General features: G+C 50.0%; 3 protein-coding genes across 4 annotated transcripts in view; 2 read left to right on the top strand and 1 right to left on the bottom strand.

Annotated features, from left to right (window-relative positions):
- The first annotated feature begins 231 nt into the window (after window positions 1-231).
- Eif6 (eukaryotic translation initiation factor 6) lies at window positions 232-6,222 on the top strand. Its single transcript, XM_070007143.1, has 7 exons — window positions 232-361; window positions 555-691; window positions 774-859; window positions 2,863-3,038; window positions 3,539-3,715; window positions 3,911-4,092; window positions 5,937-6,222. Exons 2-7 carry the CDS (start codon window positions 585-587, stop codon window positions 5,944-5,946), a joined length of 738 nt encoding a protein of 245 aa, XP_069863244.1. The 5' UTR covers window positions 232-361; window positions 555-584; the 3' UTR covers window positions 5,947-6,222.
- An 820-nt stretch (window positions 6,223-7,042) lies between these two features.
- On the top strand, window positions 7,043-7,691 carry Mmp24os (MMP24 opposite strand). The gene has a single exon (XM_070007142.1). It carries the CDS (start codon window positions 7,043-7,045, stop codon window positions 7,193-7,195), a length of 153 nt encoding a protein of 50 aa, XP_069863243.1. The 3' UTR covers window positions 7,196-7,691.
- An 85-nt stretch (window positions 7,692-7,776) lies between these two features.
- The window catches only part of Mmp24 (matrix metallopeptidase 24), a 51,950-nt gene continuing 42,715 nt past the window's right edge, over window positions 7,777-17,011 (bottom strand). For both annotated transcript variants that reach the window (XM_070007140.1, XM_070007141.1), the window contains exons 6-9: window positions 16,533-16,747; window positions 13,040-13,178; window positions 12,424-12,690; window positions 7,777-10,388 (exon numbers count right to left, since the gene is read on the bottom strand). In XM_070007140.1, the coding sequence (XP_069863241.1) occupies window positions 10,051-10,388; window positions 12,424-12,690; window positions 13,040-13,178; window positions 16,533-16,747 (959 nt within the window). In that variant the 3' untranslated portion in view covers window positions 7,777-10,050. The remainder of the gene's footprint in view (window positions 10,389-12,423; window positions 12,691-13,039; window positions 13,179-16,532; window positions 16,748-17,011) is intronic.

Below are 17,011 nucleotides of genomic sequence, written 5' to 3'. Positions count from 1 at the left end.
TCCCTCCCTCCCCATACATCTGTGATTTGACCAGCCACGGGCGTGGGAGGATTACACCTCCCAGTTACAAAGCCCTTCAACGAATGAATGAGCGAACAAACAAGGCAAGAATGCTAAGGGCGGGGCCAGGCGGGGCGGGGCCGGGAGGGGCGGGGCCTGGAGGGGGCGGGGCAGGGCGGGGCGGCGGCCGAGCCTTAGGCCACCATAGAGCCCTCAGAAGGTTGAGCTAGAGTGGCCGCATGCGTAGTTGGACACGCCGGGCTCTCCCGGAAGACCCTGTGGACCGAGGCGGAAACGGAAACCAGTTTGGAGGGCGAGAAGTAGTTGCGGCGTGTGGAAGTTGAGGCCCCTTGGAGAACAGGTGAGTGGGGCCACGAGGGTCAGTTCCGGAACCTGAGGTTGCGGGAGAGGTAGGGGCGGGAGGGTTCTGGACCCGCGACCCCGGCGGGATGCAGTGGGCGGGGCCCGAGGTCTGAGGGAGGGGCGGGGCGGGGCGGGGCCTGAGGCCGAGGCCGGGGGCCCGGCGTCCCGGTGAGAATCTGCTCTCCCCGAAGTCCCGGTCGCGCGGCCCCTAGGCGTCCCACATGGCGGTCCGAGCGTCGTTCGAGAACAACTGTGAGATCGGATGCTTTGCCAAGCTCACCAACTCCTACTGCCTGGTGGCTATCGGAGGATCGGAGAACTTCTACAGGTGTGGCCAGTGGAGGCGGGCGGGGGGCCGGGTGTCGGGGTTGGGCTCCCGGCCGGTGACCACCGAGTCCCTGTCCCCACAGTGTGTTCGAGGGCGAGCTCTCCGATACCGTCCCCGTGGTGCACGCGTCCATCGCGGGCTGCCGCATCATCGGGCGCATGTGTGTGGGTAAGGCCGACGGAGGACGACGCGGGCGAGGGCCGCACATCTCTCGTTACTCGTTAATCACACTGGTGGAAAGGAAGCGGGCGTGGCCGGGGATTTCCAGGCTTTCCTTGACTGCCTCCCGTTGATTGTGGAGACTGTCGCAACCTCTTTGGCAAAGGTCGCTCGCTCAGCCCGGGAGTAGTTGTGAATTAAGCATTTTCACTCTGGACCACACTCCTCTTTCGAAACGCCACTGGGAGATGGGAATTGAGCTCGTTTGGCTGTTGAGACTCACCAAGTTCCACACCTTGGGTGGAGGAGGATTTGCATCTCGTCTCCCAGGAGTCACATTGCTTCCTCCTTCTGAGCATTTGTTTCTGCATCTGTGGGACTAAGATTCTGGGTTATCCTGTTCAGCTTTTTTTTTTTTTTTTTTTTTTGGTTGGTCGTGGGGTTTGAACTCTGGTCACTAACTCTCAGCTCTTCAGCTCAAAGTTTGTGCTCTACTACTTTGAGCCACAGCTCCACTTCCAGTTTTCTGAGTGGTTTATTAGAGATAAGAGTCCCACGGACTTACCTGCCCGGGCTGGCTTTGAACTGCAATCCTCACATCTCAGTCTCATGAGTAGCTAGGATTACAGGCGTGAGCCACTGGCCCCCGGCTCTATTTAGCTACATTTAAGTCTTAAATTCACTTTACCACATCTCTGAGAGGCGTCCCCACTTCCTAACCTCTTAAAGCACTGTTGACTCTGGTTTTGGGTACTTTCTTTAATCTGTGTATCATTACTGCTACCCCTTGTTTCTTAGTTTTGCATATTGGGGTCATATAGAAATTCCCCTCCCCCTCCAATTAATTTTTTTGGTTGCTTGTCCTTGGATTTGAACTCGGCCTGGCACTGCCTGCCCTTCAGCTCTCCCCACCCCCAACACTAGCTCTACAGTTCCATTCCTGGCTTTTTGGGGGATAGTTTTTTGGAGATAAGAGTTGCACAGACTGTTTTGCCCAAGCTGGCTTTGAGTTGTGATCCGCAGAGCTCATTCTCCTGAAGAGTTTAGGATTACAAGCATGAGCCATCAGCACCCAGCTTAATTTCTTGTTTTTTGGTTTGTTTTTTTTTTTTTTTTTTTTAATTTTTTTTATTGTAGAGATACTATACAGAGGGTTACAGTTACATGAGTGAGGTTGGTTTGTTTTTTTTTAATCTATGGTGGCCCTATGTATTTTCTGACTCACTAAAAACACCCTGATATCAACAACAAATCATGTTCAGAAGCCTTGAAGCAAATTCTGACATAAGGGAGATTTTAGCCTGGTCCTTTCACAGGTTTAGAATTGTGGCTTAAAGAAGTTTAGTTGCCACATGTTATTATATAATGCAGGTAATTTTTTTGTGTAAGGATACCACAGTGTATTCTTCCATTCTAATGAAAATAGACATTTGGGCAGTTTTCCATTTGGTCTTTTTGGAATATTGATGCTGTGTAAATATGGACATATGTTTGTATTTCCATTAGATATATAATACCTAGCAGTGAGATGATGTTCACTGTAGTAGGTCTAGATGCCAGCTATCTGCAGTGGTTGGCCAATTTACACTGATCAGATCATATGAATGTTTCATTTCCTCCATATATTGCCAACACTTGGTATTGACAGTCTTTAAAAAGGGAGGTGCGTACTGCTAGCTGGATTTTTAAGTAGAAAGATAAAATTATAATGCCAAGAACCTTTCTGTTAGTCCTGCTTCAATTCCCCTGTCATCCCTCGTTGATGATGGTGGAAAGGACAAGGCTTATTGGGATAGATTCCTGGACCACTAAAGTTTTCCCAGGGAGTCCCTGGTTCCCTTGGTTTGAGTTGGAGGGCTGGGATCTGAGTTTAAAACTATCCTAGGGAAGCCAGGTGAACTGGGTTGGGCTGGGTAGTGATATCCTCATAAGGGTGTCCCTTACAGCCCAAAAAGCAACTTTTATGTTCGTGGTTTGTCTTTGCCCCCATCTTCCAATTTGGATCTCTCCAGGGAACAGGCACGGACTCCTGGTACCCAACAATACCACTGACCAGGAATTGCAGCACATTCGCAACTGCCTACCAGACTCAGTGCAGATCCGACGGGTGGAGGAGCGGCTCTCAGCTCTGGGCAATGTTACCACCTGCAATGACTATGTGGCCTTGGTTCACCCAGACCTGGACAGGGTGAGGCAGCCCCACTTGGCCCAAGAGTCACACAACCAGCCTTATTAGGGGTTAGCCACTGGTTCTTTCCCTGAGGCAAGAATTAGTTTCTTTTTCTATCTTGGCTCTCTCAACTTCACATACTTGTAGAAATAATACTAATAAGGCCTTTGTAGTATGGTTAGTAATCATAAGATGGGATAGACGTTAATCCCTTAGGGTTGGGAGATTGGCTCATCTAGTATAGATGATTACAGTTGAACTGGAGTGGGGGGAGGGGGGGAGGGAGATATAGTATAGAGGAGAAAAGGCAGCCAATGTAGGCCAGCCTCTAGATGTTCTGGGCATGCCTAGGTGTTAGAGGCTCCCTAGCTGGTCTACTGTAAGCTGTATCCTCCCCAGTCTGAGAGAAGCTTCCATATGCAGGTATGTAGTGGAGAAATAAGGGCCCAGAAGCCAAACTCTTGAGTAGTTTTGGCTAAAGTGTTCTAGGCCCTGAGCACAGTACCTTTGGCTAACAGGAGACAGAAGAAATTCTGGCTGATGTACTCAAGGTGGAAGTCTTCAGACAGACAGTTGCTGACCAGGTGCTAGTAGGAAGCTACTGTGTCTTCAGCAATCAAGGAGGACTGGTGCACCCCAAAACTTCAATTGAAGACCAGGATGAGCTATCCTCTCTTCTTCAGGTCCCCCTTGTGGTAAGCATTCCTGTTCTCTGAACCCCATCTCCTGCCGAGGCAGATCTGTTTGCAGGTCTGGGTCATTATTATCTATTTTACTTTGGGATTGGAGCTGCAGGCCAGGGAGCAGACTTCTGGGAGAAGAGTCCTCACTGGGGAGGCAAGAATTTGGCTGTTGGTGCCTGGTGCCATGCTGAGCCCATCCTTTGACAGGCGGGCACTGTGAACCGAGGGAGCGAGGTGATTGCTGCGGGGATGGTAGTGAATGATTGGTGTGCCTTCTGCGGCCTGGACACAACCAGCACTGAGCTGTCCGTGGTTGAGAGTGTCTTCAAGCTGAATGAAGCCCAGCCGAGCACCATTGCCACCAGCATGCGGGATTCCCTCATTGACAGGTACCTGGGGCCATTGTAGGGGCTCATTTTGCTTTTGAGGGCAGGGGAAGAAGATGCAGCCTAGGTTAAGCAGCTGCTAAGTAGTGATAGGACAAAGCCAGCAAACGTTTCTTGTGGGTCTGCTCATCTTCATTTTGAAACACTCAGTTCTGTAGGCAAACTTTTCCTATGCTATGTCTTATTTTATCATTGACCATGTTTTTACAGTTTATGTCTGTATCAGATAGACATGGACTGTTGGCTAGGAAAAATGTGGAGACTACTTAGTCTTGAATGGTGGAAGGTGAATACTTCAACAAAATTGCAATCTGAATATTTCTGAGTTAAAAACAAAAATTGATCCTTAACCCTAGAGATTTTGAAATGTCCTAATCATTTTTTTTTTAATTTTTAATTTTTATTTTTTTTTATTGTGAAAACACCGTACAGAGGGGTTACAATTACATGGGCAAGATAGTGAGTACGTTTCTTATCAAGCATTGTAGCCTCCTCCTTTGTTTACCCTTCCCATCCCTTCCCATCCTCCCTGTCCTAATCATTTTAAAGAACAAACATTCCTCAAGTTTCTGAAACCTGATAATAGCTCCTAAAACTGTAATAAAACACTGTATTTAACAGTAAAACTTGAGGAAGTGTCACTAAAATCAGGCAGAATTGCTAGTTACCCACAATGACTGTACAGCATTTTCTGGTAGTCTTTACTTGTAAAATTAGATGGATATTGAGAAGGAGGCAAATACTCACCAGCCTCTGGTTGGGCTGTGCTTTGTTTGTAGTGCCCATGAACTTCATGATGAAGATGCCAGATAGGCAACTAAGAAGTTTATTACTCAGAGTTAAGATGATGATTATCAACTACATTAAGAATGTTTTCATTTAATCCTAGAGAGTAGATCTGTCTTCTAGTCTAGCCTTGTATTTGTGGCCTTTTATATTAACATTAATAAAGGAGCGTTCTGGAAAAGGGGCCAAACTTTTGGCCCCAGCCTGGCCACTTGTAGTTGGGCATGCCATTTTCTCTGAGCATCCTTGCCCTTTTTGCCAACATTCTATGGCTCTGATCAGTGTATGTGTGTCTTGTACCTGTGTGCACACCTGCATTACCAGCACTAAGGCTTGAACTCAAGTCCTAGAGCTCTTGCTTGGCTTTTTTACTTAAGGTTGGTGTTCTACCATTCGATCCATACCTCCACTCTTGGGCTTTTTGCCAATTAATTAGAGCCTCTTGGAATTTTCTGCCCAGGCTGGCTTTTAACCTCCATCTTCAGATCTCGGCTTCCTGAGTAGCTAGGATTACAGATGTGAGTCACCCCACACAGCTGAAGCTCTAGTTTATGAATAAACTGTTGAATAAAGTGGCCCATCTGAGTGCATAGAGAATTATTTTCTTTAGGGGGGTTAGTAAGATTTTAACTCATGTTTTTGTACTTGCTATGCAGGTATATCATCATTTAAGCATTCTCCCAGACCTTTTTGCTTTATAAAACTGTTCAAATAGGGTTTCAAGTATGTGTACAAGCTGTTTATACTTCCCAAGTAGTTGAGATTTCGATTGAGAGGTAGCATCTTGAGAATGTTTCACCTCGGCTGGCTTTGAAGTGAGATTCTCTAGACTTCTGCATCTTGAGTAGCTAGCATTACAAGTTAGAGCCACCGCACCCTTCAGGAAGAAGTATTTTTTCTCTGCTGGACTGTGGCATAGGTTGTAGACACATCTGGAACTTGAACAGGATTAGGTGAGGCTGAGTGTGTACCTTCTGGGCTGTTCTAGAACAAAGGTTTAGGGGGTGCGGCGAGGTGTGCCCTGTGAAACATACTGACAAAGCCCCTTTTTCTCTCTGCAGCCTCACATGAGTCACCTTTTATGCTGTTCTGCCAGTGCCTGCATCTGGACTTTGGCTGTCTATTCTTGCCTTGGCTAGTCTATACCAGATGCTGGCAGGGAGGTGTGGCAGAGAAGTCAATGGAACTGAGTGACTGAGCGCCCAGCCCTTCTTCACTTGTGCCATCTCTTGAATCTTGTTACTCAGAAACCTGCCAGGTCATGCTGGCTCGTCAGTCCCTGTGGCTCCTAGATGAGAGTTCTGCTGGCTTTTGCCACCCCATTAAAGGGTATTAAATACCTCTCAACCTTTCCAAGTGTGTTGTTTGTGGGCCTCAACCTTGTGTAAACTCTTCCCCAACCCCCAACTGTTCCAAGGTCCTGGGAAAGCTGTGTGGGGTTGTCATCACCAGCCCTCTCCCTCATCAGGGATGGGACTTCCAGAGCAAGAGGAAGAAGCACCTTTCACCATAGTTCTCACACTTTTCACCCAACTTCTGTCCTGGTTTTCTCAAGAGGATGATAATCTTTCCACTTTTTTGAGGGGGCTGGGGAGGAGGTTGGTCATGGGCTTTTGCGCAAGGCTAGCACTCTACCGCTGAGCCACTGCGCCACTTCTAGTTTTCTGGTGGTTTAATTGGCCATAGTCTCTGGGATTTTCCTGCCTGAGCTGGCTTTGAACAGTGATCCTCAGGTGTCAGCCTCCTGAGCAGCTAGGATTATAGGTGTGAGCCGCCAGCGCCCAGTTTTTCCACTTACTTCCTACCCGAGACAGGAGGTCCCCGTAAGTGTTGGGCATCTCTGCCTCAGTGCATTCTTCTGTGACCTAAGGTGGATGGGGCCATTGTTGTCTTCTTAAAGTGCTGGGAGTCCTGAAGCTGGCGTGTGTCCTAAGTACCTGGGCAGTATGTGGGCGGAGCCTTGGAGCAGTTGGGCGGGATTGGTCCCTAGCATTGTGCTCCCGCCCCTGGGCTCCACGGTGGGATGACGCCATCACGTTAGCGTGGGGCTCCACGTGATCTCCAGTGGTACGCCGCTGATCGGCTGGCGGGCCAGAGGTGAGGGGGGGCTGGCAGCGGGTTAAGCTGTTGCTGAAGCGGAGCAGACGGTCTTCCCATCCGGCAGACCATGGGCGCTCAACTGAGCGGAGGCCAGGGCGCCCCCGAGCAGGCGCAGCCCCCGCCCTCTCCCCCGGCAGGGCCGGGGCCCCAGCCCGAGCCCGGCCCGTGGGGGCCGCTGGAGGACGTGCGCTTCCTCATCGTCTGCACCTCCTGGTACTGACGCGGCCGCCCTGGAGCACGTGAGCTGCCTGCCGCCCGCCCTTTAATCCTCCCCACGCGTGTTTCCTAGACCCTCTACGCTGGCGCCGGGAGACAGGGTCCTGGGGACTGGAAGTTCCCGCAGAGCTGCCTCAGGTTTACGGCTCCATCTGCACGCGACCAACCCTGAGCTTCATTGCTAGCCTGCGCCACACGCAGCTCTCCGTGTTCACCACCCCGCTCTCCAGCTGTACGGAGCTAGATCCAGGCCAGGCTTTCTGGGAAGAGCCTGAGGCCTGTCGGACCCTCACTGCTAGAACTGAGCCCCTGCCTGCGGGCCAGGTCCCGATGCCACATGCAGTGACTTAGAGACGTCTTTACTTAACGCGGCTGCTCCCCATCGGAGGATGTCTGAGTGATGTGGCAGATGATGCATCTGGGGCAACTCGAAGGTACCCCGAAGCCCCCTCGTCCCCCTGAATTAAACCTTCTCTTAGAACCCGCTCTTTGTTCTCATACCCCAGGGAAATGACACTCTGTGTATTTTTGTTTTATTTAGAAATGATTTAAAAAACATTATACAAAGGCTGATCAGTTTAAAATGTGACCGACACAGAAATGTGATGTTCCCCAGGCTGAGGGGGCTGGGCTCTAGGGCCCCCCAGCGCTCTGCCCCTCTCTGACTGCCCTGACCTGGGGCGGTGGACAAACGGATGACCACAGGCAGGAGAATCCGTGATTGGAAGCCGCTAGGCTGAGCCCGCTCTGGGCCTGCCCCTGCATCCCTCACATCTGCAGCGTGGGCTGCCTGCCTCCATCTCCTGCTCTTTCTCAGCTGGCCTTGTACCAGGAAGCCAATAGGGGAGCCTGGGGAGCCTAGAGCCTTCAAGAAGTGAGAGCACCAACCTGAGGAGTGGAGAGGAACCAGGAAGAGGCAGGGAGGGAGGCCAGGAAGAGATGGATAGAGGAGACACTGATCTAGAGAGGTCCACAGATGAGACATAAGACCTAGCCATCCCACTGGATGGTCCAAGCAGGTAATAACCTCTCTGTGCTTCATCTGAGGGCATGATAAAAGTTACCCTTGGCTTCCCAGGGGCTACATGAGTTCCATGTGAGTAGACAGGTGTGAGCTAATAAAGTGCTTTGCAAAGTATAAAACGCTGTACAAACCTATGAATCACTAATATCTCTGCAGTTGTTCCCCGCCTGCCCCAGGGAGCCTGCCCTTGGCCAAAATGAGAAAAAACAATGATGATAACAGGGGACACAGTGGAACTCACATGGGAGCCTCTGGGACAAGAGATTTTACTTGAGACAGTTCCCAGGGCAGCAAGAGTCCCTGTCTTTGCTACAGACTAAGCCAACCTAGAGTTCAGAGGCCACAGGGTAGGGACAAGACCCATGCAGGCTCAGAGGGTAAGGGTGGCATCTGAGACCCTGCCAGCACCCTGAAGACTGCCTGACACTGCTTTTTGGCTTTGGCAGAGAGCCAGTGGTCATCACTGCACCCTTTGGTCTTGCCTAGGGCTTCTCAGTGACAAGCGGGGCTGCCTCTGCTAGACTGGAGCAAGTCAAGCGGAGCCCTAGCAACTCCTGCCAGAAGTGAAGAGTGGGTCCAAGAAAGTAAAAAAGGGAGGCCCCTAGATTTGGGGCTGCTACCAGTTGGGGTACCCTTTTCCTAAGAACCAATGCATGAAGATGAACCCAGTAAGCTAGATTGCCAGAGCCAAGATCATAGCATAAACACTGCTTCTGGCTGAGAGATTGAGTTGCCTCAGGGTTGCTGGAGATGTGGGCATTGAGTACATCAGAAGGCTGCACCGTACTCCCAAGGCCATGACTGTGGTGGTCATCTCTAGAGCCATCTCTCTTTCACCTAACTAGTCAGGCCACAAGCAACAGGCTGGATGGAGCAGGGCTGGGGGCAGGGTTAATGGAGAGGGGCATGGAGGATGACCACGAACTTGGATCAGCCTCTGGAAACGGGGTCAGTTCCTGCCCCAGTTCTTGAGCCTCATGAGAGGACCCCAGCTAATTCTGGGATGCTAGCATAACCTTAGCAGCACCTTGGTCCTTATCACCTGGGGGAAGGCCACCGCCACACTGGCCTCATCACTAAGACAATCACCTCTAATTCATCTAAAGCCTTAAGCAGCCTTTGCAAAATGGGACTTTAAACAGTAGTGACAGGACATTTAAATATTCACGATATGACATCTGGGTCCTGGTTAGACCCAGCCAGGTCACCGCCCCTCCTGCAGCATGTGACCTTAAATCCTGGGTCTCAGAGGAAACTTGACAAGTGGAGCAGGGTTCCTGAAGGATCTGCTATTTGCCAGCAGGAGAAACCCAGGCTTGTTGCCCACCACGTTGGCAGCAGGGGTCCTGTAGCCTTGGAGGACAGTGGGGGTAAAGGTAGAGGGACATCTGACCAGCAGGTGTTGGCAGAAGGTGACGGGGGACTAGTGGCATCTCCCAGTTGGGGGATGTGAGCTAGTGCTGGCTTGCCACAGAAGGTATTGGGTCCTAGCCAGGACCAGAGCTGTGGTACAGTGATACCACAGGGTACAGTGACCATAGGGGCTCCTCCTGGTATGGTCCCTGCCTTCTGATGGGGCCTGGCCTGTTCTCTTGAGGGAGTGGACCCAGGGCAGAAGGCTGGCCACTGGGTGCCAGACACCCACCCTGGGGCACAGCCACCAGCACTCCCTAACCCACACTCAGCCTAGACCAATGCACCCACCGCTTCAGCTGTACGACCCTGGCCTAGGGGCCTGCTGGACCCAGTGGGCAGTGGCCAGAGCTGCCCCTCAGACCCTGGTGAGGAAGGGCCTGGATAGCCGGACCAAGTGGACAGAGAGGGCTCTGGGCTACTCATACCCACTCCTGGACTGGCCGCTTATAGTAGGTGACAGGCTGAGGGCCTGCTTTGTTCTTGAACTGGAAGATAGTGTAGACGAGCACCAGGATGCAGAGAGACAGAATGCAGGGGATGACCACTGCCACAGCATTCACAGAGCCTGGTACGTCATTGATGGTCACCATGATGCCCACATCATCCTGGGGTAGCCGCCGCTCTTTGCGCCGCTCCACCTCCTTCTGATTGCAGCCCATCCAGTCACGCAGGATGTTGCGTGGGTAGCCTGGCTCTACGCTCAGTTTCTGGTTGTCAAACTTCCAGTAGTCCCGACCCTTGTAGAAGTAGGTGTAATCTGCAGAAATAGAGCTCAGCATCACCTGTCCAAAGCACTTGCTGGCACCGTTCAGGGTCAGGACAAGGGTATAGGGTGCTGTGGCAGTGTGTGGGAGGGGAACTCTGAGGGATGGGTGGCATGTGAGGCAGAGGGAGTGCACTGTTGGAACTGTGGAAGTAGGGTGGTTGGTTGCACTGTGGAGTCAACAACAAGCTACAGAGAAGGGGACCCATCAGCTCATAGGTGGTGGGAAACCACAGAGGAAATTTAAGTAGAACTGGGAAATGGTTCAATTTGTGCTGCCCAGACAGGACCATTCTCAGCCTAGAGACAGCTCTGTTTCATGAGGGCCAGATCAAGCCTTCCACTCTGCGCTCCAGGGCTGCCTGAGCCAAGGGAGCAAGATTTCTTCTGTTGACCACAGACACTATCTCTCCACAATTATGAACTATTTTTGACTTGGCACATAGTGCAACACAGGTGCAGGGTCTTTGGGCCCTTCTAGGAAGAAATGGGAAAGGCTGGAAGGAAAAGTTGGGCAGGTCTGCCAAGTCATTTCCTAGGTAGCCAGCTATTCCTAGGCCCTCAGCAACAGCCTGAGCGGTCCAGAGATAGGAAAACAGCTCTCAGGCTCTCCTCATTGGTTGGCTTTTACCTTGGAAGGGAATTTCATTGGCCAAGGTCCTTGATGTCACCTGTCTCTAAGGCTCTTCAAAAAGGAAGATCACATGTTTAAACCATCAGGTACACAAACAAGCTGACAACTGCTGTCCCCTGTGGCCATTGGCTTTAGAAGTAGTGAGCTTGACAGTGGTCTCTAATGTGACATCCTCTTGCTATCTACAGTATTTATTCTCCTCCTAGCTTTTATTGCTGCTTTGTTTTCTGATGCTATGAGAACTACACAAATCTTGTTCACTGCTATATCCTAATCCCTTCTTCCATACAAAATGGTTCTCAGCCATTATTGTGGAGTGAGTGAGTGAATCCTGTCATTTTACATAAACCCAAGAAGAAGGTGCTGCTGTTTAAAAAAAAAAAGTTAAAACTTACATAGTGTAGACATGTGCAGGCATCCTTACAAAGACATTATATTAAGGCAAATGCCATTATTATCTCCATTTTATAGAGGATACTGAAAAAACTGCTTTTCCAAAATTCATAGAAAGTGGTGTGGATAATCTGTGTGAACCCACCTACCCTGGCTCTAGGGTCTGCTTTTTTGTTGTTGTTGTTCGTTCGTCTTTTTGGGTTTTTTTTTTTTTTTTTTTTTTGGTCTTGGAGGCTGAACTCTGGGCCTGGGCACTGTCCCTCAGCTCTTCAGCTCAAGGCTAGTCCCTACCACTTGAGTGACAGCACCACTTCTGGCTTTTTCTGCTTATGTGGTACCTCATGCATGCAAGGCAAGTGCTCTACCACTGAGCCAACTTCCCAGCCCTGTTCACTTGTTTTTTGTAGCACTGGAGTTGGAACTCAGGGCCTTGTGCCTTGTGCTTGCTCCATCCTAAGCTATCCTTCAGCTTCAGAGTCTGCTTTTGACCCGATCAACAATTATGGATGCCTCTTCTGCACCTAGGAAGATCTGACCCCTCCTATTGAGAGAAGCCCCTAGTCTGGTAGGTAGGGAGACAGATTATGAGTACCTTTGCCAACCTTCTTCCAGGAAGAGCTTAAGAAATATCTCATAATTTTTTTTAAAGCTGTACTCTCCAGCTGTCTGTCTCAAGCCCTGAAAATAAGAACCTTTGGGCAACCCCTTATTCATCATTACTTTTCAGATCTGACTACCACGGAGCTCTTAGAGAACAGCAGAGGACCACTGTTTTAAAGGAATGAACTCAGACCACAAAAACATCTCAATTGTGAGTCATTCCTGCAGGTGAAAATGTGTGCCTTGGTAGCTGGAAAGCTAGTTAATTTGCTGTGTGAACAAGGACAACAGGGACAGCTGTCAGCCAGCAGGCTGAATTTCTTACACTGGGTATCCTGAGAGTATATCTGGGGTATATAAAATGAGCTCCCCCCTCCCCCGCCTCACTGGCCCCTTACGTACATCCTTCCTTGCTGATGAAGGCCCCTTGGGGGGCCTGTGGGATGCCCTTCCACACAGTGATGGGCTTGGGGTAGCCAGGGTCTGTGGCTCGCCGCTCCTCGCTGTAGCGCCAGTACCGCTCGCCTTTGAAAAAGTAGGTCTTGCCCACAGGTTCCCAACGCAGAGCCGTGTCGATGCCTTCACGGGGTAAGCAACTGCCCAGCTCCCCCAGGCTGTGGGGGTACCCAGGTTCCACTGTGACCTCCTTAAATACCCAGTACTTATCACCTGTGGGCAAGAGAAGCTCAGGATCAGGATTCCCAAATCACTCGATGCCATCTTTTTCCTACAGAATGTCAGTCTTTGGCCTCAGTGGATCTTGGAAGCAAGAAGCCAGAGGCTAATCACAGATCCTGGGCAATGTGTTCCAAACATCTACATCCTATGCTCAACCCCCGTGACCTTTTCTTCTCTCCTCTGTGACAGTGTCAGGCAATCCTGTGCCTTTCTGTTAGGGATAGAAGGGCCCTTGGAGGAAATATGCTTCCCACCCCACCTCTTCCAGTTTAGAGTGGATAAAGGACATCTCAAGAAGGACAGGGAACTGTCTCAGGTCTCATAGCACAGACTTCATTACCTTTGAAGAAGACAAATCTTCCATCAGCCCTTTCATAGGCTGCATCTATGCGGGCAGGCAGGCCTTTCCAGAACTGCTCAATCTGCATGGGGTAGCCCTCCTGCACCCGGTTATTGCGTAGGCGCCAGAACCAGCGATCCTAGGTGAAGAAGAGAGAAAGGGACATAGCAGGCCTGCCTCTGAATGTAGTCATCTCAGCCTAGGGACTCAAGCCTAGCCCAACACCATCCTGTGAGCTTAGCCTCACAATCTCCCTGGTATCTATCCATTTGCTGCTTCTAACTTTTATGAGGATGCTTATATAACTCATCATTTAAACCTCCCTAACTGTCCAAGGACAATGAACCAAACCTGGTTTGGGAGGAGGTATGGAAAAGCTGGAAAGGAGGATGCTGGTTCCTGGAGAAGCCACAGGAGGGCAGCAGAGAGTCACTGATTGCCAGGTAACCTTGGGAATCCCAGTATGGTAATGGGAAGGATAAAAGCCTTACTTGTTTATGAACACTTGGAGAGGAACAAAGAAAAATGAATTTAGAGGGGAGGTGGGGGGAAGCTGGGAAGGGATGTAAAGGGTAAACAAAGGAGGAGGCTGCAATGCTTGATAAGAAATGTACGCATTATCCTGCCCATGTAATTGTAACCCCTCTGTACAGTATGTTCACAAAAAAATAATAAAATTAAATTAAAAAAGAAAAAAGAAAAATGAATTTAGAGCCAGGTGCCAGTGGCTCATGCCTATAATCCTAGCTGAGATCTGAGGATTGCAATGTGAAGCCAGCCAGGGCAGGAAAGTCTGTGAGACTCTTATTTCTGATGAACTACCAGAAAACTGGAAGTGGTGCTGTGGCTCAAAGTGGTAGAGTGCTAGCCTGGGACAGTGCCCAGGCCCTAAGTTAAACCCCTTGATTGACGGTGGGGTGGGGGGAGAAAAATGGATTCACAGAGAATACGGTTTGTAAAAAATGGCACAAAAGCTAATATTTTTAAAGGATTTTTTTTTTTTTGCTAGTCCTGGAGCTTGAACTCAAGTACTGGGCACTGTCCCTAAGCTTCTTTTGCTCAAGGCTAGCACTCTACCATTTGAGCCACAGCGCCACTTCTGGCTTTTTCTGTTTCTGTGGTACTAAGGAATTGAACTCAGCGCTTCATGTATGCTAGGCAAGTACTCTATTACTAAGCCACATTTCTAGTCTTTTAAGGGATTTTTTTGGGTGGGTGGGAGGGATCAGTTCTGGAGCTTGAACTCTGAGTCTGGGAGCTGTCCCTGAGCAATTCAGCTCAAGGCAAATGCTCTAGCACTTGAACCACACCACCACTTCTGGTTTTCTGGTGGTTAATTGGAAATAAGGGTCTCACAGGCTGGGTGCTGGTGGCTCACGCCTGTGATCCTAGCTACCCACCAGAAAACTGGAAGTGGCACCGTTGCTCAAGTGGTAGAGCACTAGCCTTGAGCTGAAGAGCTGAGGGACAACACCCAGGTCCAGAGTTCAAGCCCCATGACCAACAACAGCAACAAAAGAATCTCATGGCTCACGGACTTTCCTGCCTGGGCTGGCTTGGAACTGCGATCCTCAGATCTCAGCCTCCTGAGTAGCTAGGCATGAGCCACCAGCACCTGGCTTAAAGGATTTTTTGGGGTGGGGAGTGGTCCTCAGTGGGGCTTGAATTCTGGGCCTGGATGCTGTTCCTGAGCTCTTCAGCTCAAAGTTAGTACTTTACCACTTGAGTCACAGCACCACTTCTGGTTTTCTGTTGGTTAATTGGAGATAGGAGTCTCACATACTTTCCTTCCCTGGCTGGCTTTAAACCATGATCTGTAGATCTCAGCCTCCTGAGTAGCTAGGATTATAGGCGTGAGCCACCAGCACTGGGCTTTAATGGATTTTTATTCTGACTTCTTTAAAGCTTCATTTTGACTTCACAACTCTTCCAAATCAGTCTGAGATTTTTTTTTTTTGGTCCAGTCGTGGGGGCTGAACTTTGGGCCGGGGCGCTGTCCCTCAACTCTTCAGCTCAAGGCTAGCGCTCTACCACTTGAGCCACAGCACCACTCCTGGCTTTTTCTTTTTGCTTATGGGGTGCTGAGGAATCGAACTCAGGGCCTCATGCATGCAAGGCAAGCACTCTACCACTGAGCCACCTTCCCAGCCCCAGTCTGAGGTATTTTGTGTGTGGGTGGGTGCATGCATGCGTGCACACGCTGCAATAGTGAGGCTTGAACTTAGAGCATTGTTTTCAGGTGTTTTTTTTTTTTTTTTCCTCTTTTTTCCTCATCACTGGTGTTGCTGAGATATTATCTTGAGAAAGGCCAAATGATGAGGCACTGGTGGCTTGTGCCTGTAATCCTAGCTACTCGGGAGGCTGACATCTGAGGATCATGGTTCAAAGCAAGCCCAAGAAAGAAAGTCCATGAAACTTTTATCTCTTGTTAACCACCAGAAAACCAGAAGTGGAGCTGTGGCTCAAAGAGGTAGAATGCTAGCATTGAGTAAAAAGGCTCAGAGATAGAGCCCAGGCCCTGAGTTCAAGCCCCACAACTTGGAAGAAAAAGAAAAGGCCAAATGATATGCCTTAGAACCACTGAGTGAGACTGAGGCTGGTTACTTCTTGCTCTGTACTCGAAGTTCCCTGGGGAAACCTCCATTGCCCAGTGTGATGGAGACTTGCTGCACAGCTAACCAGATCGGTGAACACTGCTGCCCTGGTGGCCAGAGGTGAAGCCAGAAGGAAATTTTCCATTGTCAGCCCATCTGGGGGTGGTGTTGGCTTCAGAGAGCTTTCCCACTGGTCACGAATGAGACAGGATAGTATAAAGTCCTAGTGATTTGGGGCCAACATGGAATGAGTCTGATGGGCCATTCTGCCTCTAGAGTTCCTTATGAGGGTAACAGGTCTACATTGCTGCTCAGCTTCTTCCTCAGTCCTGTCCTGCTTCTTGATCCTCTGACCTTTAGATGTTATACTAAAACTGACACCCAGTATGGGCCAAGTCTGCAGAACATCATGCCCAGTCAGCCATGGCTTATATGACAAGCCCAGAATGGATGATAAGATATAGCTTGGCCAGTGCCAGTGTCTCAGGACCTGGCAGGATCTGCAGATTCAGCTACCACTGACCCTACCTTGAGCCTTTCTGCATAGCAGTTTGATCTTCACACATTCATTACTAGAAGGATGATTTCCCCCAGTTTCAGATGGACAATTGAGGTTCAAAGGGGGGCAACTTGCTCAATGTCAAGACAGAAACTATTTGCAGTTCCATCCCCATCATTAACCCCCAAGCAAGTTGTCAACCCAACAATATTTATCCCTTCACCTCTTGGAAACAAGCTGACTTACCTGGCAGCAGCAGAAAGAGACCTCCAGGTCCTGGCCACTAGGCCAGTTCTTGTCCAAGCTCTACAGTAGCCTGGTTCCAGAGCAAGAGTCTCCCCAGGTCTGTGGTGGGGGAAGGAGTAAAAGGACCTCAGTGGCACCTGTCCATCAGCCCTACCTTAAACACAAACATCTCGCCCCTGAAGAGGGCCACCGTGTTGAAGTTGCCATCACAGATGTTGGGTTTGGTGCCTGGAGTGGATGGTCGGTCCCCAAGGGGTGGCCGAGGGGGCCTGGGCTGGCGCTCATGTTTCCTCTCAGATGGTGAGTGGATCCTGCGGACTGGGAGTGTAGGGAGGGGCCTTGTGGGCTCCAGAGGCTCTGCTGGTGGTCCTGGAGAGAGAGGCTGCATCTTAGAGAAGAGCCAATGGTTCTCTGGGGCTCTCTACCATTACTGCGGGCAGTTCCTGGTCAAGCCTGTCACCTGGCCACCCATCAATTCACCCTGAGTTAACTCCCCCAGTCTTCAAAAAGTAAATAGAAATAGCCACTGGATAGGGACACTCCTCTTCTTAATTCCTAAATCTGATAGTGTTCTCTCTCTCTCTCTCTCTCTCTCTCTCTCTCTCTCTCTCTCTCTCTCTCTCTCTCTCTCTC

This window comes from Dipodomys merriami, unplaced genomic scaffold (genome assembly GCF_024711535.1).
Source record: "Dipodomys merriami isolate MVZ:Mamm:240054 unplaced genomic scaffold, mDipMer1.0.p SCAF_7, whole genome shotgun sequence".
NCBI lineage: Eukaryota > Metazoa > Chordata > Mammalia > Rodentia > Heteromyidae > Dipodomys > Dipodomys merriami.
This window is presented reverse-complemented; position numbering and strand designations above follow the sequence as displayed.